The sequence below is a fragment of the Artemia franciscana genome, chromosome 14, assembly GCF_032884065.1.
Source record: "Artemia franciscana chromosome 14, ASM3288406v1, whole genome shotgun sequence".
Taxonomy (NCBI): Eukaryota; Metazoa; Arthropoda; class Branchiopoda; order Anostraca; family Artemiidae; genus Artemia; species Artemia franciscana.
In genome coordinates, this window is record NC_088876.1 from 37,663,907 (window position 1) to 37,683,707 (window position 19,801).

The 19,801-nt window shown below is 32.9% G+C and overlaps 1 protein-coding gene across 1 annotated transcript in view; it reads left to right on the forward strand.

The window, feature by feature from the left end:
• The window catches only part of LOC136035672 (tyrosine-protein phosphatase non-receptor type 9-like), a gene marked incomplete in the record, with an annotated part of 119,376 nt that extends 103,956 nt beyond the window's left edge, over positions 1–15,420 (forward strand). The window contains 3 exon segments of the mRNA XM_065717590.1: positions 5,054–5,444; positions 10,061–10,268; positions 13,162–15,420. Coding sequence (XP_065573662.1) covers positions 5,054–5,444; positions 10,061–10,268; positions 13,162–13,391 — 829 coding nt within the window.
• Between the last annotated feature and the right edge of the window lie 4,381 nt (positions 15,421–19,801).

The window sequence follows — 19,801 nt, forward strand, 5'->3', positions numbered from 1 at the left end:
GCCTTTTTATGGCACTTGGTATTAACCAAGTGACATATAGCAATCGCCAATTCTGTCGGTCTGTCTGTCGGTCCCGGTTTTGCTACTTTAGGCACTTCCAGGTAAGCTAGGACGATGAAATTTGGCAGGCGTATCAGGGACGGGACCAGCTTAAATTAGAAATAGTTGTTTTACAAATTTGACCATCTGGGGGGGGGAGTGGGGGGGGGGGCCGGTTAATTCGGAAACAATAGAAAAAATGAAGTATTTTTAACTTATGAATGGGTGATGGGATCTTAATGAAATTTGATGTTTGGAATGATATTGTGTCTCAGAGCTCTTATTTTAAATCCCGACCGGATCTGGTGACATTGGGGGAGGGGGAGTTGGGAGGGGGAAACCTAAAACTAGGAAAACACTTAGAATGGAGGGATCGGGATGAAACTTGGTGGGAAAAATAAACACAAGTGCTAGATACATGATTGACATAAACGGAACGGATCCGCTCTCTTTGGGATAGTTGGGGGGGGTATTTCTGAAAAATTAGAAAAAAATGAGGTATTTTTAACTTACGAACGGGTGATCGGATATCAATGAAATTTGATATTTAGAAGGATATCGTGGCTCAGAGCTCTTATTTTAAACCCGACCAGATCTGGTGACATTGGGGGGGGGGGGTTGGGAGGGGGAAACCTAAAACTTGAAAACACTTAGAGTGGAGGGATCGGGACGAAACTTGGTGGAAAAAATAATCACGAGTCCTAGATACATGATTGACATAACCGGAACGGATCCGCTCTCTTTGGGGTAGTTGGGGGAGGGGTTAATTCTGAAAAATTAGAAAAAATGAGGTATTTTTAACTTACGAACGGGCTATCGGATCTCAATGAAATTTGATATTTAGAAGGATATCGTGTCTCAAAGCTCTTATTTTAAATCCTGACTGGATCTGGTGACGTTGGGGGAAGTTTGGGGTGGGGGAACCTAAAATCATGGAAAACGCTTAGATTGGAGGGATCGGGATGAAACTTGGTGGGAAAAATAAGCAGAAGTCTTACATACGTGATTTAAATAATTGGAACGGATCCGATTTATGGGGGGGGGGGGTTAATTCTGAAAAATAAGAAAAAATGACGTATTTTTAACTTACGAAGGAGTGATCGGATCTTCATGAAACTTCATACATAGAAGGACCTTGTAACCCAGATCTCTTATTTTAAATCTCAACCGGATCAAGCGTAATTGGGAGGGGGGCGGAAATCTTAGAAAATACTTAAAGCGGTGAGATCAGGATGAAACTGGATGGGAAGAATTAAAACCTGTCCAAGATACGTGACTGACATAACCGGACCGGATCTGCTCTCTTTGGTGGAATTGGAGGGGGGGGGGTAATTTTGAAAATGGAGGTATTTGTAACTTACGAAAGGGTGACCAGATCTTAATGAAATTTGATATTTAGAAGGATCTTGTGCTTTAAAGTTCTTATTTAAAATTCAGACCAGATCCTGTGACATTGGGGGGAGTTGGAAGGGGAAACCGGAATTCTTGGAAAACGTGATAATTGGGGTATTTTTATCTTACGAATGGATGATCGGATCTTAATGAAATTTGATTTTTAGAAAGAATTCATGTCTCAGAGCTCTTATTTCAATTCCCGACCAGATCGTTCGACATTGGGGGGAGTTGGAGGGGGAAATCTTGGAAAAACACTTGGAGTGTAGGAATCGGGATGAAGCTTGGTGGATAGAATAAACAAATGTCGTTGCTACGTGATTGAAAGAATCATACTGGATTCGCTCTCTTTGGGGGAGTTGGGGGGAGGGATCAGTGATTTGGCGAGTTTGGTGAATCTGGACGTGCTAGGACGATGAAAATTGATAAGCGTGTCAGGGAGCTGCACAATTTGACTTGATAAAGTCGTTTTCCCAGATTCGACCATCTGGGGGGCTAAAGGGAGAGGAAAAATGAGAAAATATTAGGTATTTATAACTTACGAGTGGGTGATCGGATCTTAATGAATTTTGATATTTAGAAGGACATCGTGACTCAGAGCTCTTATTTTAAATCCTGACCGGCATTAAGCCTCTTATTTTCCTTTTTAAATCAATATATTGATTCATAGAATATTGTTAGACCTCATATCATATGATCTCTTGGCTCTTAGCTCTTCTTGCCTCGTCACAAGTGCCATATGAGCTCTTAGCTCTTGTTTCTTTCTGGAGAGCCCCAACCCTGGTTTGAAGTTCATCTCCTCAGAAATGAGGGATAGTGTGATTGGTTTACGAAAATACGTTGCAAAAATAAACTAATTAGAATTACTAGAATTAATATAGAATTACTATACTTATAAAATAGTTACGGACAGTAATTCTCTCGTTTTCTAGTAATATCTCTTTCAGTAATTTCTTTCTTTTTCTTTACTGTGTAATTAAGTGCTTCTGTTGATTTAGTTACTACTTCTAGGTGTTTCATTACCTACTACGTATTATTTATGTTGTTAGTTATCGCTATGTTATTACCTCTTTTTGTAATTCAGATTCTGTAATTAGATTTCCGTTGATGCTATGGAAATAAAATCCAATCACAGGTGTCGGAATCAGGAAACTAGTTAAGAATAAAGTTACTGTCAACGAACTTTGTTATTTTTTAACAGATAGTAAGAAAAGGCTGAGATAGAAAGTAAATAAAAAAATTGATTTAATAAAGTAAATTGATTGAGTAAATAAAAAAAAATGAAATTTCCATTCTGAAAAACTTCGATACGGATATACATCTTAATGCCAAAGTGATAAATCACCTATATTTTCTTCATTCGGTAATTATTGTTTTTATATTGGCAAATGAAGAAGTTGTATTGTGTAAAATGAACTATCACAAACCTTTGCGATCTGAATTGGCATTTTTGAGTCAACACAAACACAAAAAGAGAAATCTTTAAAAAAATAAGCCTCAAACACAAATGGCAACGTCAAAAAATACAAAGGAGAGTTCATATAAAATTTAGATAGAAAGCTTAAAAAAAAACCTGAAACACAAATGGCAACTAAATAGACAGAAGAATTCACATAAAATTTAAATAGAAATCTTTGATAAAAAAAAAGCTTCAAACACAAATGGCAACGTCAAGAAATGCAAAGGAGAGTTCATAGAAAATTTAAATAGAAATCTAAAAAAAAATAAACCTCAAACACAAATGGCAACTAAATAGACAGAAGAATTCACATAAAATTTAAATAGAAATCTTTGATAAAATAAGCCTCAAACACAAATGGCAACGTCAAAAAATACAAAGGAGAGTTCATATAAAATTTAAATAGAAATAAAAAAAAAAAAAACTGAAACACAAATGGCAACTAAATAGACAGAAGAATTCACATAAAATTTAAATAGAAATCTTTGATAAAAAAAAAGCCTCAAACACAAATGGCAACGTCAAGGAATGCAAAGGAGAGTTCATAGAAAATTTAAATAGAAATCTTAAAAAAAAAACTCAAACACAAATGGCAACTAAATAGACAGAAGAATTCACATAAAATTTAAATAGAAATCTTTGATAAAAAAAAGCCTCAAACACAAATGGCAACGTCAAGAAATACAAAGGAGAGTTCATATAAAATTTAAATAGAAATCTTAAAAAAAATAAGCCTTAAACACAAATGGCAACTAAATAGACAGGAGAATTCATATAAAATTTAAATACAAATCTTGGAAAAAAAAAGCCTCAAACACAAATGGCAACGTCAAGAAATACAAAGGAGAGTTAATATAAAATTTAAATAGGAATCTTAAAAAAAAATAAACCTCAAACACAAATGGCAACTAAATAGACAAAAGAATTCACATAAAATTTAAATAGAAATCTTTGATAAAAAAAAAAAGCCTCAAACACAAATGGCAACTTCAAGAAATACAAAGGAGAGTTCATATAAAATTTAAATAGAAATCTTAAAAAAAAACTCAAACACAAATGGCAACAGAATAGACGGAAGAATTCACATAAAATTTTGAATAGAAATCTTTGATAAAAAAAAGCCTCAAACACAAATGGTAACGTCAAGGAATACAAAGGAGAGTTCATATAAAATTTAAATAGAAATCTTAAAAAAAAGCTTCAAACACAAATGGCAACGTCAAGAAATACAAAGGAGAGTTCACAGAAAATTTAAATAGAAAAAGTAAAACACTATTATAACCCAAAAAGCAGCTAAATATTAGTGAATTTCTTTAGTTTCTTGTAAAAGAGTAACTGGTGGTTTGTGCATCACTGAGAATATAATTTTGATAATTTTATATTTTTAGATTATATTTTAAATATTTATAATTTTTTTACATTACGTTTAAATCTTCCTTAAAAACCGGTATACAGAAGAAGGCAAATGCGTGTTTCTATTTTTTGTGTTTTATTCGCAAAGGTCTAAAATACCACCTATGCTTCATTGCAACTTACAGTCTATGCATATCGAGAGAAAAACTTGGGTTATTTATATTATTAAATTTTAAATTCTTCAATTTCATATCAAACTTTTCATTGGAAAAAAAAATCAATGGATGATGCATGCATAAATTCAAGACATCAGTAAATCAATGTATGAAAATAAGAAAATGGACTTGATATAAAAATTAATTAGATATTCATCTAATAAAAAAAAAAAATTAAATTAAAAAAATTGTAGAAATTTTTTTTTACATATTTGTTATTTCTTTTTTTTAAGATTACGTTTAAATCTTCCTAAAAACCGATATACAGAAGAAGCCAACTGCGTGTTTCTATTTTTTGTGTTTTATTAACAAAAATCTAAAATACCACCTATGCTTCATTGTAACTTACAGTCTATGCATTTAGAAAGAAAAACTTGTGTTATTTATATTATTAAATTCTTCAATTTCATATCCAACTTACACTGGAAAAAGAATTAATCGATGATTCAGCCATCAATTCAAGACGTCGATAAACCAATGTATGAAAATAAGTAAATGAACTTGATATAGAATTAATTAGATACTAATCTAATCAAAAAAATTAATTAAAAAAATTTATAGATACAAATATTTTACATATTTACAATTTTTTTAGATTACGTTTAAATCTTCCTAAGAACCGGTATACCGACGTCCTATGCTTCGACCACAGTCGTGTTACCCTAGAAGTATTGGATGGAGAGCCATCTACAGACTATATCAACGCCAACTTTGTTGATGGTTATCGACAAAAAAGAGCATTCATATTCACTCAAGGTCCACTTCCCAAAACGGCTCCAGATTTTTGGCGAATGGTGTGGGAACAACAATGTTTGCTAGTGGTAATGCTGACTAGAGCGGTGGAGAGGGGGAGGACGAAATGTGCACAGTATTGGCCTATTGAGGAGGAAGGAAAGGAAAGTTATGGGGATTTTGAAGTTGTAAATATGGCTGTTGAAAATCAACCAGATTATGTTATAACAAATTTACATTTAACAAATTTGAAAGTAAGTATTCTTAAAAATCACTTGATGTTAGGTTATACCTTCAGTCAAGTTCTTGTTTGTACTTGTAAAAAAAAACAAACCTCAAACTACTTTAAAAGTACTGGCCTATTGAGGAGGAAGGAAAGGAAAGTTATGGGGATTTTGAAGTTGTAAATATGGCTGTTGAAAATCAACCAGATTATGTTATAACAAATTTACATTTAACAAATTTGAAAGTAAGTATTCTTAAAAATCACTTGGTGTTTGGTTATACCTTCAGTCAAGTTCTTGTTTGTACTTGTAAAAAAAATAAACCTCAAACTACTTTAAAAGTACTGGCCTATTGAGGAGGAAGGAAAGGAAAGTTATGGGGATTTTGAAGTTGTAAATATGGCTGTTGAAAATCAACCAGATTATGTTATAACAAATTTACATTTAACAAATTTGAAAGTAAGTATTCTTAAAAATCACTTGGTGTTTGGTTATACCTTCAGTCAAGTTCATGTTTGTACTTTATGTCAATAAGAAAAGTAGCTTTTTTAGTTTTTAGATTTTCTTCTTTTTTTCAAGAAAAAGTCAAAAATAAAAAAACGAAGAAAAATAATAATAATAAAGAAAAAGCTGCTAATCGGGCCTATTAAGCGAACCAGTAAATTTAGAAGGCCAAATAAAATCTTGCAATTCTAAAGGAAGAATAATAAAGGAAATTAAGTAAATAATGTAAATATAGAAAATCAACTAAAAGAAAATACAGGATAGGAAGGAATGGTAATCCAATTAATAAAAAAAGATTTAAACTTAAAATATAGGAAACTACGAAAAAGCTATTAAAAATAGCAAAACTTTGGATGAGGGTAGAAATAAAGCTCCCCCCCCCCCCCCCCCCCCCCTCATTCCGTTGACTATTTTACTGTCTATATTTGTTGGCAATTTCTCTGAAGCCAATTCAGCTAAGCTTGTATTGTATAAAGTTGTCGTCTCTTAACTGTATATTGTATGCTCATAGACAACACAGCACACTATTTTGTTGTATATGATGTTTTTTTTCTCCCTCACTCTTCACTCTGGTTTTCTCCCTCTAGCCCTCTGGGTACCCGAAGGGGACATCGCTATAGAACATGGTCGAGTAATCATACCATGAATAATGTTTAAGGCAGAAACTGGGAACAAATTACGAAAACATCGAAGTAAACCTATGCCTCTTTCAGCCTAATACGTTATCAATTCACCGTGCGTTTTCTAATTGAAATTAAACTGAAGACTTTGATTCAAAAATGCGATTATTAAGAGTACAGCCAGAGAACTAAGTAATATGTTTTTTGGTTTTTGCTTTTTCCTTGATCATATTATTTTGTTCGCTCTGAAAAAGAGAGGCGGTAAGTTCTCTCGAAATATTCGCTTTCTGTGTTTTCTTCATTATTTTCATTTGGCCTTTAAAAAGCCCATTTTATCGTTTTCTTTCTTTATGTTATGGCATGGCAGTGTGTTTAAGAAATTATCTTAGTATAATATTGTACTGGCATATTAATAAATTGAGAAGGATTAGTCAATCTGGACTTGTCCGAGTTAAAGATAGGAATGGTGCCACAATTAGTGATAGAAGGAGTTAAAGAGAAATGGGCAGAACATTTTGAGAATGTGCTAAGCCGAGATGGAGTTGCAGGAAAAGAAATAGAGGAAAATGAAAAAGTTTGTGATACCTTGGATTTGAAGGAAGATTTGTTTTGTGAGGAAGGATTAGCGACAGTACTAAAAGGATTAAGAATAATAAGGTCCCAGGTGCTGATAGTGTGGTAAATGAGCTTCTTAAAGGGGTGGCTCTAAGGTTAGAAATAAGCCACTGAAGATTATTAGTATGATTTTGAAAAAGGGAAATGCGTCAGAGTGAGTGTGGTTATCGAGGCATTAGCCTGGTCTCTGTAGGTAGTTAATTAATTAGTAATATGATACTTTTTATGCTGGGAGATGCTACAGACAAAGTGATACGAGAAGGAATGTGCAAATATGTAACCCAATTATATATTTTCCATGTTTTCGTTTCTTGATTTCGTCATCGTTGATTCAATTTACGAGTAGACGGGTTGAAACAAGAGTGACGCATGGGAGATGTATAATTTGGGCTAGATGGTTGTTTATTAGGTTGGGAGAGGGGGAGTATAGTAGGATTACAGTCAAACGTGTTAATTAAAATTATTCTGCATTATTTGACGTAATAATTATTCTCTTAATATTTCCTTCTCAACAGCCCCAATTCTTGACTTTTACCGCTGACAGCCCCAATTCTAGGCTTTTACCGCTGACAGCCCCAGTTCAAGGCTTACCGCTGACTCTTAACCGCCGACAGCCCCAATTCTAGGCTTTTACCGCTGACTTTTTACCGCCGACAGCCCAATTCTAGGCTTTTACCGCTGACTCTCTATCGCCGACAGCCCCAATTCTATGTCTTTACCGCTGACAACGCCGATTCTAGGCTTTTACCGCTGACTCTTTATCGCTGACAGCCCCAATTCTAGGCTTTTACCGCTGACTTTACCGCCGACAGCCCCAATGCTAGGCTTTTACCGCTGACTCTTTACCGCCGACAGCCCCAATACTAGGCTTTTACCGCTGAGAACCCCAATTCTAGGCTTTTACCGCTGACTCTTTATCGCTGACAGCCCCAATTCTAGGCTTTTACCGCTGACACTCTACCACCGACTGATATATTGAATCATATGCTGCGAAAATTGGGTGAAATTCTACCCGAACCAATACTCTCATGAAGTGGGGTGAGAGTTTTCGCAGGTGGTACTGGGAACAGAAAGACGGTCTCCAAAAATAGAAATGCTGCTCACGGTCTGAGATGCAACTTCTTGAGGAGGAATTCTATTCATGATGGAGATTGGAAGAAACTGGATTAATCCTCTGGGGAAGGAGAGTCAGTGGGGATCAGGTATTAATTTCTTTGAGGATACTGAGGATCCTTGAGAAGAGGGGTGCGAGGAGTAGATAAAACAGGTGACTGTGGTGAATTTACCTGTGTGTCAGAAGCATATTTAAAGGTCGTTTTGGGACACAACCACATTTTATTCCGAGTGGCACCGACAGTTTCTGCTCACTTTTTAGCTCCTGCCTGATAAGGATCGCACCCTCCTCATTTAACTGAATTAGCAAGCGCACTGAATCTGTATTCACGACAGACAAATCCTTGTCTAAATATTTTTAATACCAAGGGGATGACAATTGAAGGGTAAATCACGGATGGGTAAATTTTTGCGCTTTTCTGAAAACGAATTATATTACAGATATTCTCTTTCGTGCATAAAATTTTATACAGTCTTTGTACAATCCTAAAACTCGGGCGGACCTATTAGGCTTAGGCTGTTTGTTCGCTTTATCTCTATGTTTGCTATGATTTTTATTAAATTTCTGTTCGTTCTGAGTTTGAATTATTAAAGTAGTCTGTTTCTGCTTTTCATAAGTTTAATATGGCTCTTAACTTTTCTTTGAAGAACTTTTTTCTCGGAAAGGTTTTTTTTTAATAAATGCCATAACGATGATGATTAATAACTGTTCCGAGGACATTTCAAGTTATTAAAACTAAACTTTATTTTTTAATATGTCATAATGGGCCAAATGTTTGGAATAATTTTCCCGAATTTTTTGAAAAAAAAGTCAGCAAATGTGTGTGATTTCCGTAGAGATCTTGCAACAGTTTGTATCCGGTTTTATGATTTTTGATGAATAGTTAATTGAATTTCAATGGCTCTCAAGTACCCACCAAAAAAAGAAACTTAAACGAATATAAATCGTTAAATTTTTTGGTGGATGGAAACATTTTTTCGTTTCCAGCATTTTTTGGCTGTTGAGTTAATTAGAAAAATGGGCGTTTATTGTGAATATTACCAGAAGGACTAAAAACTAACTGACCAAAAAATTTATCATGGGAAAATATAAAAACTGACGCATGAATATGGTATGATCTAAAAAAAAATTCAGGAATTACTTCTAACTCTAGATTTCTAACTGAGGATTTCCGTGTGGATTTTTTAGTGTAAAAAATTATTTAAAGTTTTTTTCTCTTTTATAGACTTAAAAAATAAGAACAGTAGTGTTCATGGAAATCGAAAAAATGTTAATTGTATAATATTATGGTGTTCATGGAACACCATATGGTGTTCATGGAATTCCGTATTATGGTGTTCATGGAATTATGGTGTTCATATAATTTATCATGGAATTATGGAATATAATTTATCAATGGAATTATTATAATTCCATTTATCAATGGAATTATTTCATGGAATTATGTTCATGGAATTCCGTATTATGGTGTTCATGGAATTATGGTGTTCATATAATTTATCATGGAATTATGGAATATAATTTATCAATGGAATTATTTCATGGAATTATGTTCATGGAATTCCGTATTATGGTGTTCATGGAATTATGGTGTTCATATAATTTATAGTGTTCATGGAAATCGAAAAAATGTTAATTTGTATAATATTAATTAAGGAACGATGGATGAACTGCTACAATTTTTGACCTAATTACGACCTCCTCAATGACCTAATGATTGGCCTAACTGATGGTTTATGTGATGAAATTTCTATCAAATTAATACAAGAATTTTTTTTCTCTTCTCTTTACAGACTCGAGAAACAAAAACAGTAACGCACATGCAGTTTTCCTCTTGGCCTGACTACGGTGTACCTCATAGTGCATTGGCGTTTTTAGATTTTCTTCATAAAATTAGGGAAATACAAAATAGTAATTTAGGATCATTGGGTGACCTCTGGAATGGTCATTCTCTTGGTCCTCCCATTGTTGTTCATTGTTCAGCCGGAATTGGACGCACAGGTAGTTTTTTTCGTTATTGTGTAAAAAGCCTTTTTTTCCTTTTTTTATGTATATCTAATAATGTACATCTGTTAGCATTGGTCTCAACCACACTCACTGATTACTTTCACCTGGGAACTTGTAGATAGGTTTATTAATCCTGCTTCTTCCAGCTATTAGTTTTCCAGGCATAAGTAATTCCCTGGAGACTATTCTTTTAAGAACAATTATTGCTGGGACTGGTAGTATGACATCGTTTGGCTAAGTTCTGAACAAAAAAGGTATATTTTATCAAGCAAAAACGACTGGGTGAGGTTTTTATGTGAAATTTAGTATGTATTTCTTCTTTTATTTTTCTTTAATTTAGTATGTATTTCTTCTATTTCTTCTTTAATTTAGTATGTATTTCTTCTTCTTCTTCTTCTTTAGTATGTATTTCTTCTTTCAGCTATTAGTTTTCCAGGTATAAGTAATTCCCTGGAGACTATTCTTTTACGAACGATTATTGCTGGGACTGGTAGTATGACATCGTTTGGCCAAGTTCTGAACAAAAAGGTATATTTTATCAAGCAAAAACGACTGGGTGATAAGAGAGATAAGATTATATTCGTTTTCAAAAGGCTATCACAAGCTCTAAGATCCGAATTCGCTTTATATGTCACATAAAAGTAATGAAAACAAAATTTCAAATTAGTACATTAAGTCGACTTAAAACACACTCAACACGTTACATTAAATCAAATAAACAGTCAACACGTTAAAATCGAAAAGACCTAAACTAAAAAGGCAAAATCATCAAAGGTAAAAGGCGAATCAGAAAGCTTGACAATTGCTGAAGGGGTTAAATTACAAAAACACTACAAATAAACAAAAATAAAAACGGCAATATATGAGAAGGGAACATTTTGTGGCGATATACCATCAACAGGAAGAGAGACGAAGGAGTTGATTTTGGTAAGGACACAATCACGAATGATTATTAAAGTGTTCCAGATTAAAGGGGATAAAACTTTTACAAAACCTGTCTGTAACAGTATGGATCAGACAGTAGATTGGGATTGCTAGGGAGGCTGACCGGGGGAGTCGGGGTCAAATGGGATTGTGAAATTCAGGGAGTAAGTCTTCAGTACGGGGCATTGGAAATGACTGACTTAGCGAAACGCAAGCAATTTTTTTTTGTGATGTTTTTATGTGAAATTTAGTATGTATTTTGCCGATTGGAGAATTCAATTCTGATTTTAAACAGGAACGAGCCGATAAAAAACTATCTGGCAAATCAATATTAAATAGTGCTCCTTGTGTATGCCCTTGTATGGTATATCAGATAAATGCATTGAAGTGATTAGTCCTATGCACGAGGGAACATTGCTGCGGTTACGGTAGGAAATGAGGCTAGTATCTGGTTTCGTACTAAATCAGGAGTTAATCAGGGTTGTGTCCTATCCCTATTCAGATCCTTTTGATGGTCTGTGTCCTAAGTAGCGAAACAAAAGCAGTGGCAGAACTTGGAATCAATTGGGGAAATAAAACTTTTATACTTAGATTATGCTGATGGTGAAGGTGAAAAGGTGATGTTGGGTAACGAGAAGATTGATCAGGTGAACTGCTTCACTTACCTTGGTAGTATCATAGGCAGCGCAAAAGTACTGCCTAAGTAAGTGCGATGTGGGCACAATGTATTCTTTGCTTTTTTTTTTTTTTTTTTTTTTAGACCAGGCCACTTCGTATCGAAGGATTTGTCATAGAAACTTCGAAAAGGGATCATTCGATTGGAAATTGAAAGGGCTAGTGCACTTTTTAATAGTCGAAAGAGATTGAAGGGCAACTAAACCCCTTCTTTTCTAAGTACTCTTTGAATAATATTCATATGCCTATCCTCTATTTATTGTTATGGCCTTTTCCATTTCTTTTCTAGGTACTCTTTGGACAATTGGCATGTGTCTTCATTCATTATTGTAGCCCTTTCTCCTTCTTTTGTTAGTACCCTTTCCAAAATAAACAGATGTTTCAATTTATAGTTATTACCCTTTCCCCTTCTTTTCTAGGTACTCTTTGAATATTATCCATATGCCTCGCCTCCATCTATTGTTATGGCCTTTTCACTTTCTTTCTTAGGTATTCTTTGGACAATTGGCATGTGTATCCATGCATTATTGTGGCCCATTCTCCTTCTTTCCTTAGTGCTCTTCCCAAAATAAACAGATATTTCAACTTATAGTTATTATCCTTTCCCCTTCTTTTCTAGTTACTCTTTGAATAATATCCATATGCCTTGCCTCCATTTATTGTTGTGACCTTTTCCCTCTCTTTTCTAGGTACTCTTTGGACAATTGGCATGTGTCTCCATTCATTATTGTAGCCCTTTCTCCTTCTTTTCTTATTACCCTTTCCAAAATAAACAGATGTTTCAATTTATAGTTATTACCCTTTCCCCTTCTTTTCTAGGTACTCTTTGAATATTATCCATATGCCTCGCCTCCATCTATTGTTATGGCCTTTTCACTTTCTTTCCTAGGTATTCTTTGGACATTGGCATGTGTATCCATGCATTATTGTGGCCTATTCTCCTTCTTTCCTTAGTGCTCTTCCCAAAATAAACAGATATTTCAACTAATAGTTATTATCCTTTCCCCTTCTTTTCTAGGTACTCTTTGAATAATATCCATATGCCTTGCCTCCATTTATTGTTATGGCCTTTTCACTTTCTTTTCTAGGTATTCTTTGGACAATTGACATGTGTATCCATGCATTATTGTGGCCTATTTTCCTTCTTTCCTTAGTGCTCTTCCCTAAATAAACAGATATTTCAACTTATAGCTATTATCCTTTCCCCTTCTTTTCTAGGTACTCTTTGAATAATATCCATATGCCTTGCTTCCATTTATTGTTATAACCTTTTCCCTCTCTTTTCTAGGTACTCTTTGCACAATAGATATATGTCTTCAGCGGTTGCAAGATGTTGGAACAGTAGATGTACGAGGGACCGTTGAAAAGCTCCGAGCACAAAGAGCCTACTCAATACAAATGCCCGATCAATATGTCTTCTGCCATTTGGCTATTATTGAAGCTGCCCTATCGTTGGGTTTACTAAACCCTGAAGTGATTGATTTAACTGGTTTTGATTCTGAACCAGATGACGAGTAATCTGGTTCTTTGTTGGTAGGGTCCCGGAAACACTCGGTTTCCGGGACAAACTTTTCTCAATATTCTAAGTATATGCAGTGGTGCGTCTGGCCTTTCTCTCACCCAGGGTAAAATCTTAATTAGAACCCCCCCCCCCTCTTATCTCTCACAAGTTCGCAGGCTAAACTTTGACAAAATTTCCATATATTAACAAAATTTGAATAAAAGTATCACCAAAAAATTAAAGTTGATTAAGTTTGGTCTACTTACTTTTTTTCAAGGCATGGTGAAGAAGACATGAGAAAAATAATAATTTAGGGTTCAATGCTCTTACTTGCTGCCAATAACGCCTTCTGCCTTATTTTAATGAAAATAAAGTTTCCAAATCAAAAAGCAAATACCGTATAACCGTTGGATTATTTATTTGATTTTCTGTGCCTGGGGCAAATGCTCCTTATCCCCCCCTTCAAACCGCCTCTAAATATGTGTGATCAAGCTTTATCAATGAGCCTTCAGAGATTTTCGAGATTTTATATTTAAAGTGATTCTTGGATATTTGATTTCATTCACTTTTTTTAAAATGCAAAAAAAAAATTGTTCTATAAAGCCATTATCTACTCTAATTTCTTTCCTGGGAAATTTGAAAAGGAACCTAGAATATGGCTGCTTGCCAAGGCTTGTTTTATATGCACACTTTCCGAATTTTTTTTATAAAAAATAAAAAAGAAACAGCATATACTTCTAAACTTCTTTATGAAAAAGACTTCTTCATGACCAAATAACCTTGGTCATCATATCATTATCATGTGTTTGTCGAATTATGATTTTGAATATTTTATATTATTATCATTTTGAACATCATATGTAATTATCATTTCGATCTTCATATGTTTGTCATCAGCGAATATAGAAAATCAAATCTGAGCATTACTTCAGTTAATAAATAAATAGTTATGAGCAGTACTCAAACCTCATTAGAACTGAGGAATAAATAAGAAAAAAGGAATAAATAAATAATAAAAGTAAAGGAATAAATAAAAAGAATAAATAAAGAAAAACACCATAAAAAACTATTCAAGCCTTTTTTTTTTTACTTAGAGATGAAAAGAATAAATAAAGAAAAACACCATAAAAAACTATTCAAGCCTTTTTTTTTTTTTACTTAGAGATGATTCATTAAGAAATATGAGAAAATCGATCTGCTATAAGCCCAGGACAAGTCAATGGGCTAATACTGGGCTATGTGATCTTATTTTTTTTTATATAACAGCAAATATAAGGGTAGTTATAACTATAAGGGCAAATAAATGGGCAGCAAATATAAGGGCCGTGACTTTTTTTTAAACAATCGTAATAGGCATGTAAGAAGACATGTGCGTTGTAGGTAATAAATTGGATGATGGCAACAATTCTATGTGACCGTAACGGCTTCTAAGATCGCTTATACATGCAATTCACCAATATTGCGTATCGCAAAAATTTTCTGTATGTGGACCCGGGAGAGGAATTGCATTTGCCTCCGAATTCATAAACATATTTTTTTGGTATTTTTTTATCGAAACAAATCTAAAAAACAACCTACCTTTTTGGATTTGGAAAAATGCCTTTTTTGTATGTTCAGTAAAAAAGTTGAAAACAATCCTTAACCCCACCTCCCTTCCCCGCCCCACCAGATTTTGGTTAATTGGTGCCTTTATATGAACAAAGAGTCGAAGGTGTCAAAAAGAAGCGCTGTTGAATTCACACACATGAACAAATAAAACACCATTATTGTAAATACACTGCCAAATTAAACGATCTCACAGATAACTGTGAAGTGGCTGCACGGCCACGCGTCAATAGTCCTCGTGTGAGACAGAAGGATACAAAACAAGGTGGAAGTCACGGAAGTTTCTATAAACTTATTTATTGTCGATATTTGTATTTTCAGTCTGTGTTCTGTATTATGTTTCGTACGTTTTATCCTTCTTTTGTTATGACGTTTATTTTTTTTTTTTATTTTTTTATTTTTGTTAATTTCTGTCAAAAAAAAATATAAAATACCTAGAAATCAAAGAAATTGATAAATTTTATACTTTCGTTCCAAGCGTTCTAAAGTATTGCTGCATATAGCAAGATTCTGATGATCGTATATTGTTTCTTAGTCATTATTAGAGAAGCGCATCCATTTTTTAGGTTTCTAAAATCCCCCTCCAATGAGACTAAAAATGCGTAAAGTGGGCTTGCTTACAGATAACATTACCTATAGAGTAAAGCGTAGTAGTCCATGAGCCCCGCGGGCAGAGGGGCGAGGTCTGCATTCTATATTTATTCAACAAAGAGTGATAAAACTAAAAAAAAAACCTCAAACGGGGTTTATTAAATAAATATTGAATACAGACCTCGCCCCGGTGCCCGCGGGGCTAGTGGACTATTACGCTTCGCTCTATAGGTAATGTTACCTGTAAGCAAGCCCACCTTACGCATTTTTAGTTTGCCCAATGGAGGAGGAGGGTCAACCAGAAATGGATGCGCTTCTCTAATAATTACAAAGAAACAATATGCGATCATCAGAATCTTGCTCTGTGCAATAATACGCACTTTAGAGCACTTGGAACGAAAGTAAACATTTACCAAGGAATTATTTGTCATAAAAAAAACAACATTTTTTGAATAGTTTCATAAAATTAATTATTTTAATTAAAGTTAATGAATTAATTATTAATTCAGAAAATTTTCCTTCTTCTGTCATGACGTTTATTTATTATTATTTTTTATTTCTGTCAAAGAAACTATAAAAACGTAGAAATTAAAGAAATTATCTGCCACGAAAAAAATGGGGTAGTTTCAGAAAATTGATTATTTTAATTAAAATTGATTCATTTTGTATGAATTCAGAAAATTATCCTTCTTCTGTCATGACGTTTATTTATAGTGTTTTTTTTTTTTTTTTTTTTTTTTTCATTTCTGTCTAAGAAACTTAGTTCTATTAAAGACGTAGAAATTAAAGAAATTATCTGTTATGTAAAAATGATATTTTTTGGGGGTAGTTTCAGAAAATTAATCCTTTTGACAGGATTGTTGGTAACCCCACGATTTATATAGAATAATAAATGAGCATGATTTTCTTTGCCCTGTGAATTTTTAGCAAAGTGTAAGAACGTCAAAGAAAGCTCTTACAAAAAATTAAAGCCAGTAATGTCTAAATCATTGGTTCCCGACCGATTTTGGGCCATACCCAACCTAGGCATTCCTAAAACCCCGATGTCTCCCTCGTGATACTTAAATTCTGTTGTTCAAAATTTTGCGTGTATTCCCGTTAAGGAAGCTTGAAATGTCATTAACTTGGTATCTTTTTTGGGCTGTCCTCTAGGCATATTTAATACTAATGAAAAATATTGTCTGAATTCAACACCTTTTCTACAATGTATAACGTCATTGCAATACCATCATGAGTCTTTTTTGCTCTTTAAATGCATTTGAATGTGACGTTATTCACCTAAATTTGTTTTTTTCAAAATGAAGGCTCTAAATTGTAGGCAGCCGAAAGGTGTTTGTCTTGCCCATAACCCACCAAAATATTGCCATCCCCTACCGATGGGGCCTGCGCCCCACGCTGGGAACCATGGGTCTAAGCATAATCTGAATATTAAAAGAGAATTGTGAAAAAACAAAACATTGTCGCGAAAATATAAAGGAAATTATAATCTCAATTATAAGAATCTCAGTGTTAGTCCGCAACCCCTGTGAATTTATCTGACTTGTGCTAGCTACTTTTGAATTCATATAGAGTACTTTCTGATAAATATTTAGTTAACTTTAACACTGCTTATAAGAAATATGTAATATTATTATATTATATTCAAAATATAATTTTTATTATATTTAATATGATATTTATTATTATATTTAATTTAATATATAATATGTAATATTATACTTTCTATTCGTCTTTTATTTAATATTCCATGCGTTTTTTCTCTTCTTAGTTTAAATATATATATATATATATATATATAATATATATATATATATATATATATATATATATATATATATATATATATATATATATATATATATATATATATATATATATATATATATATATATATTTAAGAAAATTGGTCTTGCAAAATATCATTATTCATAGGTTATATCGTAGTGTTACGTTATTATAATTTAGCATATCTGACTGTAATTTTTACATTTTAATGTCAGTGTAATTTTTGCATGACAAAGAACCAAATGTTTTTTGTCTTTGTAAAGTGTTGCCCCCCCCCCCCCAAATCAAAACGTAAGAAGAACAATTTTCACGTAACAAATTATATTCGACTTCCGTTAATCCAAGTGGAAATAAACGAAGAAGCTTTTAAAAGTATGAATGAAGAAAAAAAATTTTCCAGAATTTTGAACATAATAATTTCACACATGAAAGTTCAATATGATTGACTATATGATTTTTCAATTTGAATTGTACTCCCCTCTCCCCCTCTTTCTCCCTTCAAAATAAAATTGTGTTTAATCAGCATTGTTTGGAACATTGATTTAATATTTTCGATGAATTTAAAAATAGTGTTTTAATTAAATTACAAGTTGACGATACATTTTTTGAAACTTATTATAGAGTTGAATTTTACAATTACTTTTTATATTTATTGGATGGTTTTATGAATGCATTTTTTATATTGTATTTGTGCGGTTTTTTAAAAAGACAGGTTTAAAAATCGTCTTCCAAATGCTACGAATTTAGCTTTAGGTTTGGATACGCCCCTTTTCCTGTTTTAATTTTTTTTTTCATTCTTTTATGTACTTTGGAATAAAATACGAAAACAAACATTTCTCTATTTTTTAATTTGATTTTAATTTTATTATATTTAAATAAATTGAAAAAAATTAAATTAAATGAATTAGTAAATAAATGTCTGTTTTTTTTTCATGTATTGAGCAAATTAGAAGTCATCGGAAATTTAAGTCAAAGCTGAAATTTTCAATGGGGGGCTATTTTAGTGAAATTAATGTACCGATCAGTAAAGAATCAAAAACAAAACATTTGTTTTTACTTTGTTTTGGCTGCCAAGTATTTTCAGAGACGTCAAATGTTAAATCTTGTAAATTATAATTGTTTATAAGATTTTTTTTGGTTACCAGTTTTTAAGGCAGATCATATTTTCATCAGCTTTGCCACGTTGAATAGTGAGAATAACTAAATAAAACTAACTAGTTAAATTCGTCAACGCTTTTTGTTCGTAAAAATCAAATATTGGCAATTTGTGAATTCCTAAAGACACCTTGATAGGACACTTTGATAGGAAAACTACGCTTTCTTACTTTCTTGGCGGAAAAAGCTATACTTTCTACACTTCTACACATTCTAAAAACTACACTTTCTACATTTCCTTGATGGAAAGCTTACACCTTGATAGGAAAGCTACACTTTCTTATGCTACTGTTGCAATATGTTTTTAGCTTATTTTTGTTGACTTTCCGCCCATGTCTTTTTTTTTTTAATTTAGCGCATCCTCCCCCAGTTCTTTAATTATAAAGGTCTTGGTATTAATTCTTATTTTTTTAATGATTACTATAATATTTTTTAACAAAGAGGCCTCTAATATGCTCAATATGTACCATTATTTGTGTTAGTTCTTACTATTTTTGTCTAATGATTTATTTCCTTTATTTTCTTTTTCTTTTATTTATTATATTTCTTTTTTATTTATATTTTTCTTTATTTTCTTTATTTATTTCTTTATTTATTGATCGTCGACCTGATTAAATTTGTGTTTTGTCAATCCTGTTATCTTTCCTATTTCTGTAAAGAGGTTTCGAATATCAGAGTTGCTCTTCTTTTTTTTCTTCTTTAAACCTTGCTCTTCTTTTTGTCAGATTTTTGATGTTCATACCGTATTTTATTTATTAATATACGTGTTTTAGTTGTATTTACTTTAGTTGTACCCTTAGGCAAAATAATGAGCTTTCTTGAGCTCAATTTTCGGATTAGTGGGAATGCTCGACAATATTCTTCCTTAGTTAAACTTTTGAAAAGGCCAACAATCCGGGGAAGACTACCAACATGCTAATCTTGTATTACCAGTTTTAAGGCTCACTTTTCTTTCCTATCGCCTGTTTTGGGTATGGCATAGAACTAAACAGGTAATTTTATTAGTCTAACTTGCTCGTTTCAAATTTCCTTGCATTTCACCAACAACGCCCTCCATACCCCAATACCAACACAAATAGATTTAAAAGTACTTATAATTAGAATAAGTAGCTTAAATTATAACTTAGAGAAGTTTTTAGAATTATCTGAAGTTTTTATCAAGATTCCTGCTGCATTACAGGAATATTTTTTTTTTTTTTACAAAAATATTGTATTCCTAATTCTTTAGATGTTGTGGATTCAATAGAGTGCGATTCCTTTAAGAGAAGTTTAAAACTCAAAAGACTGCTTT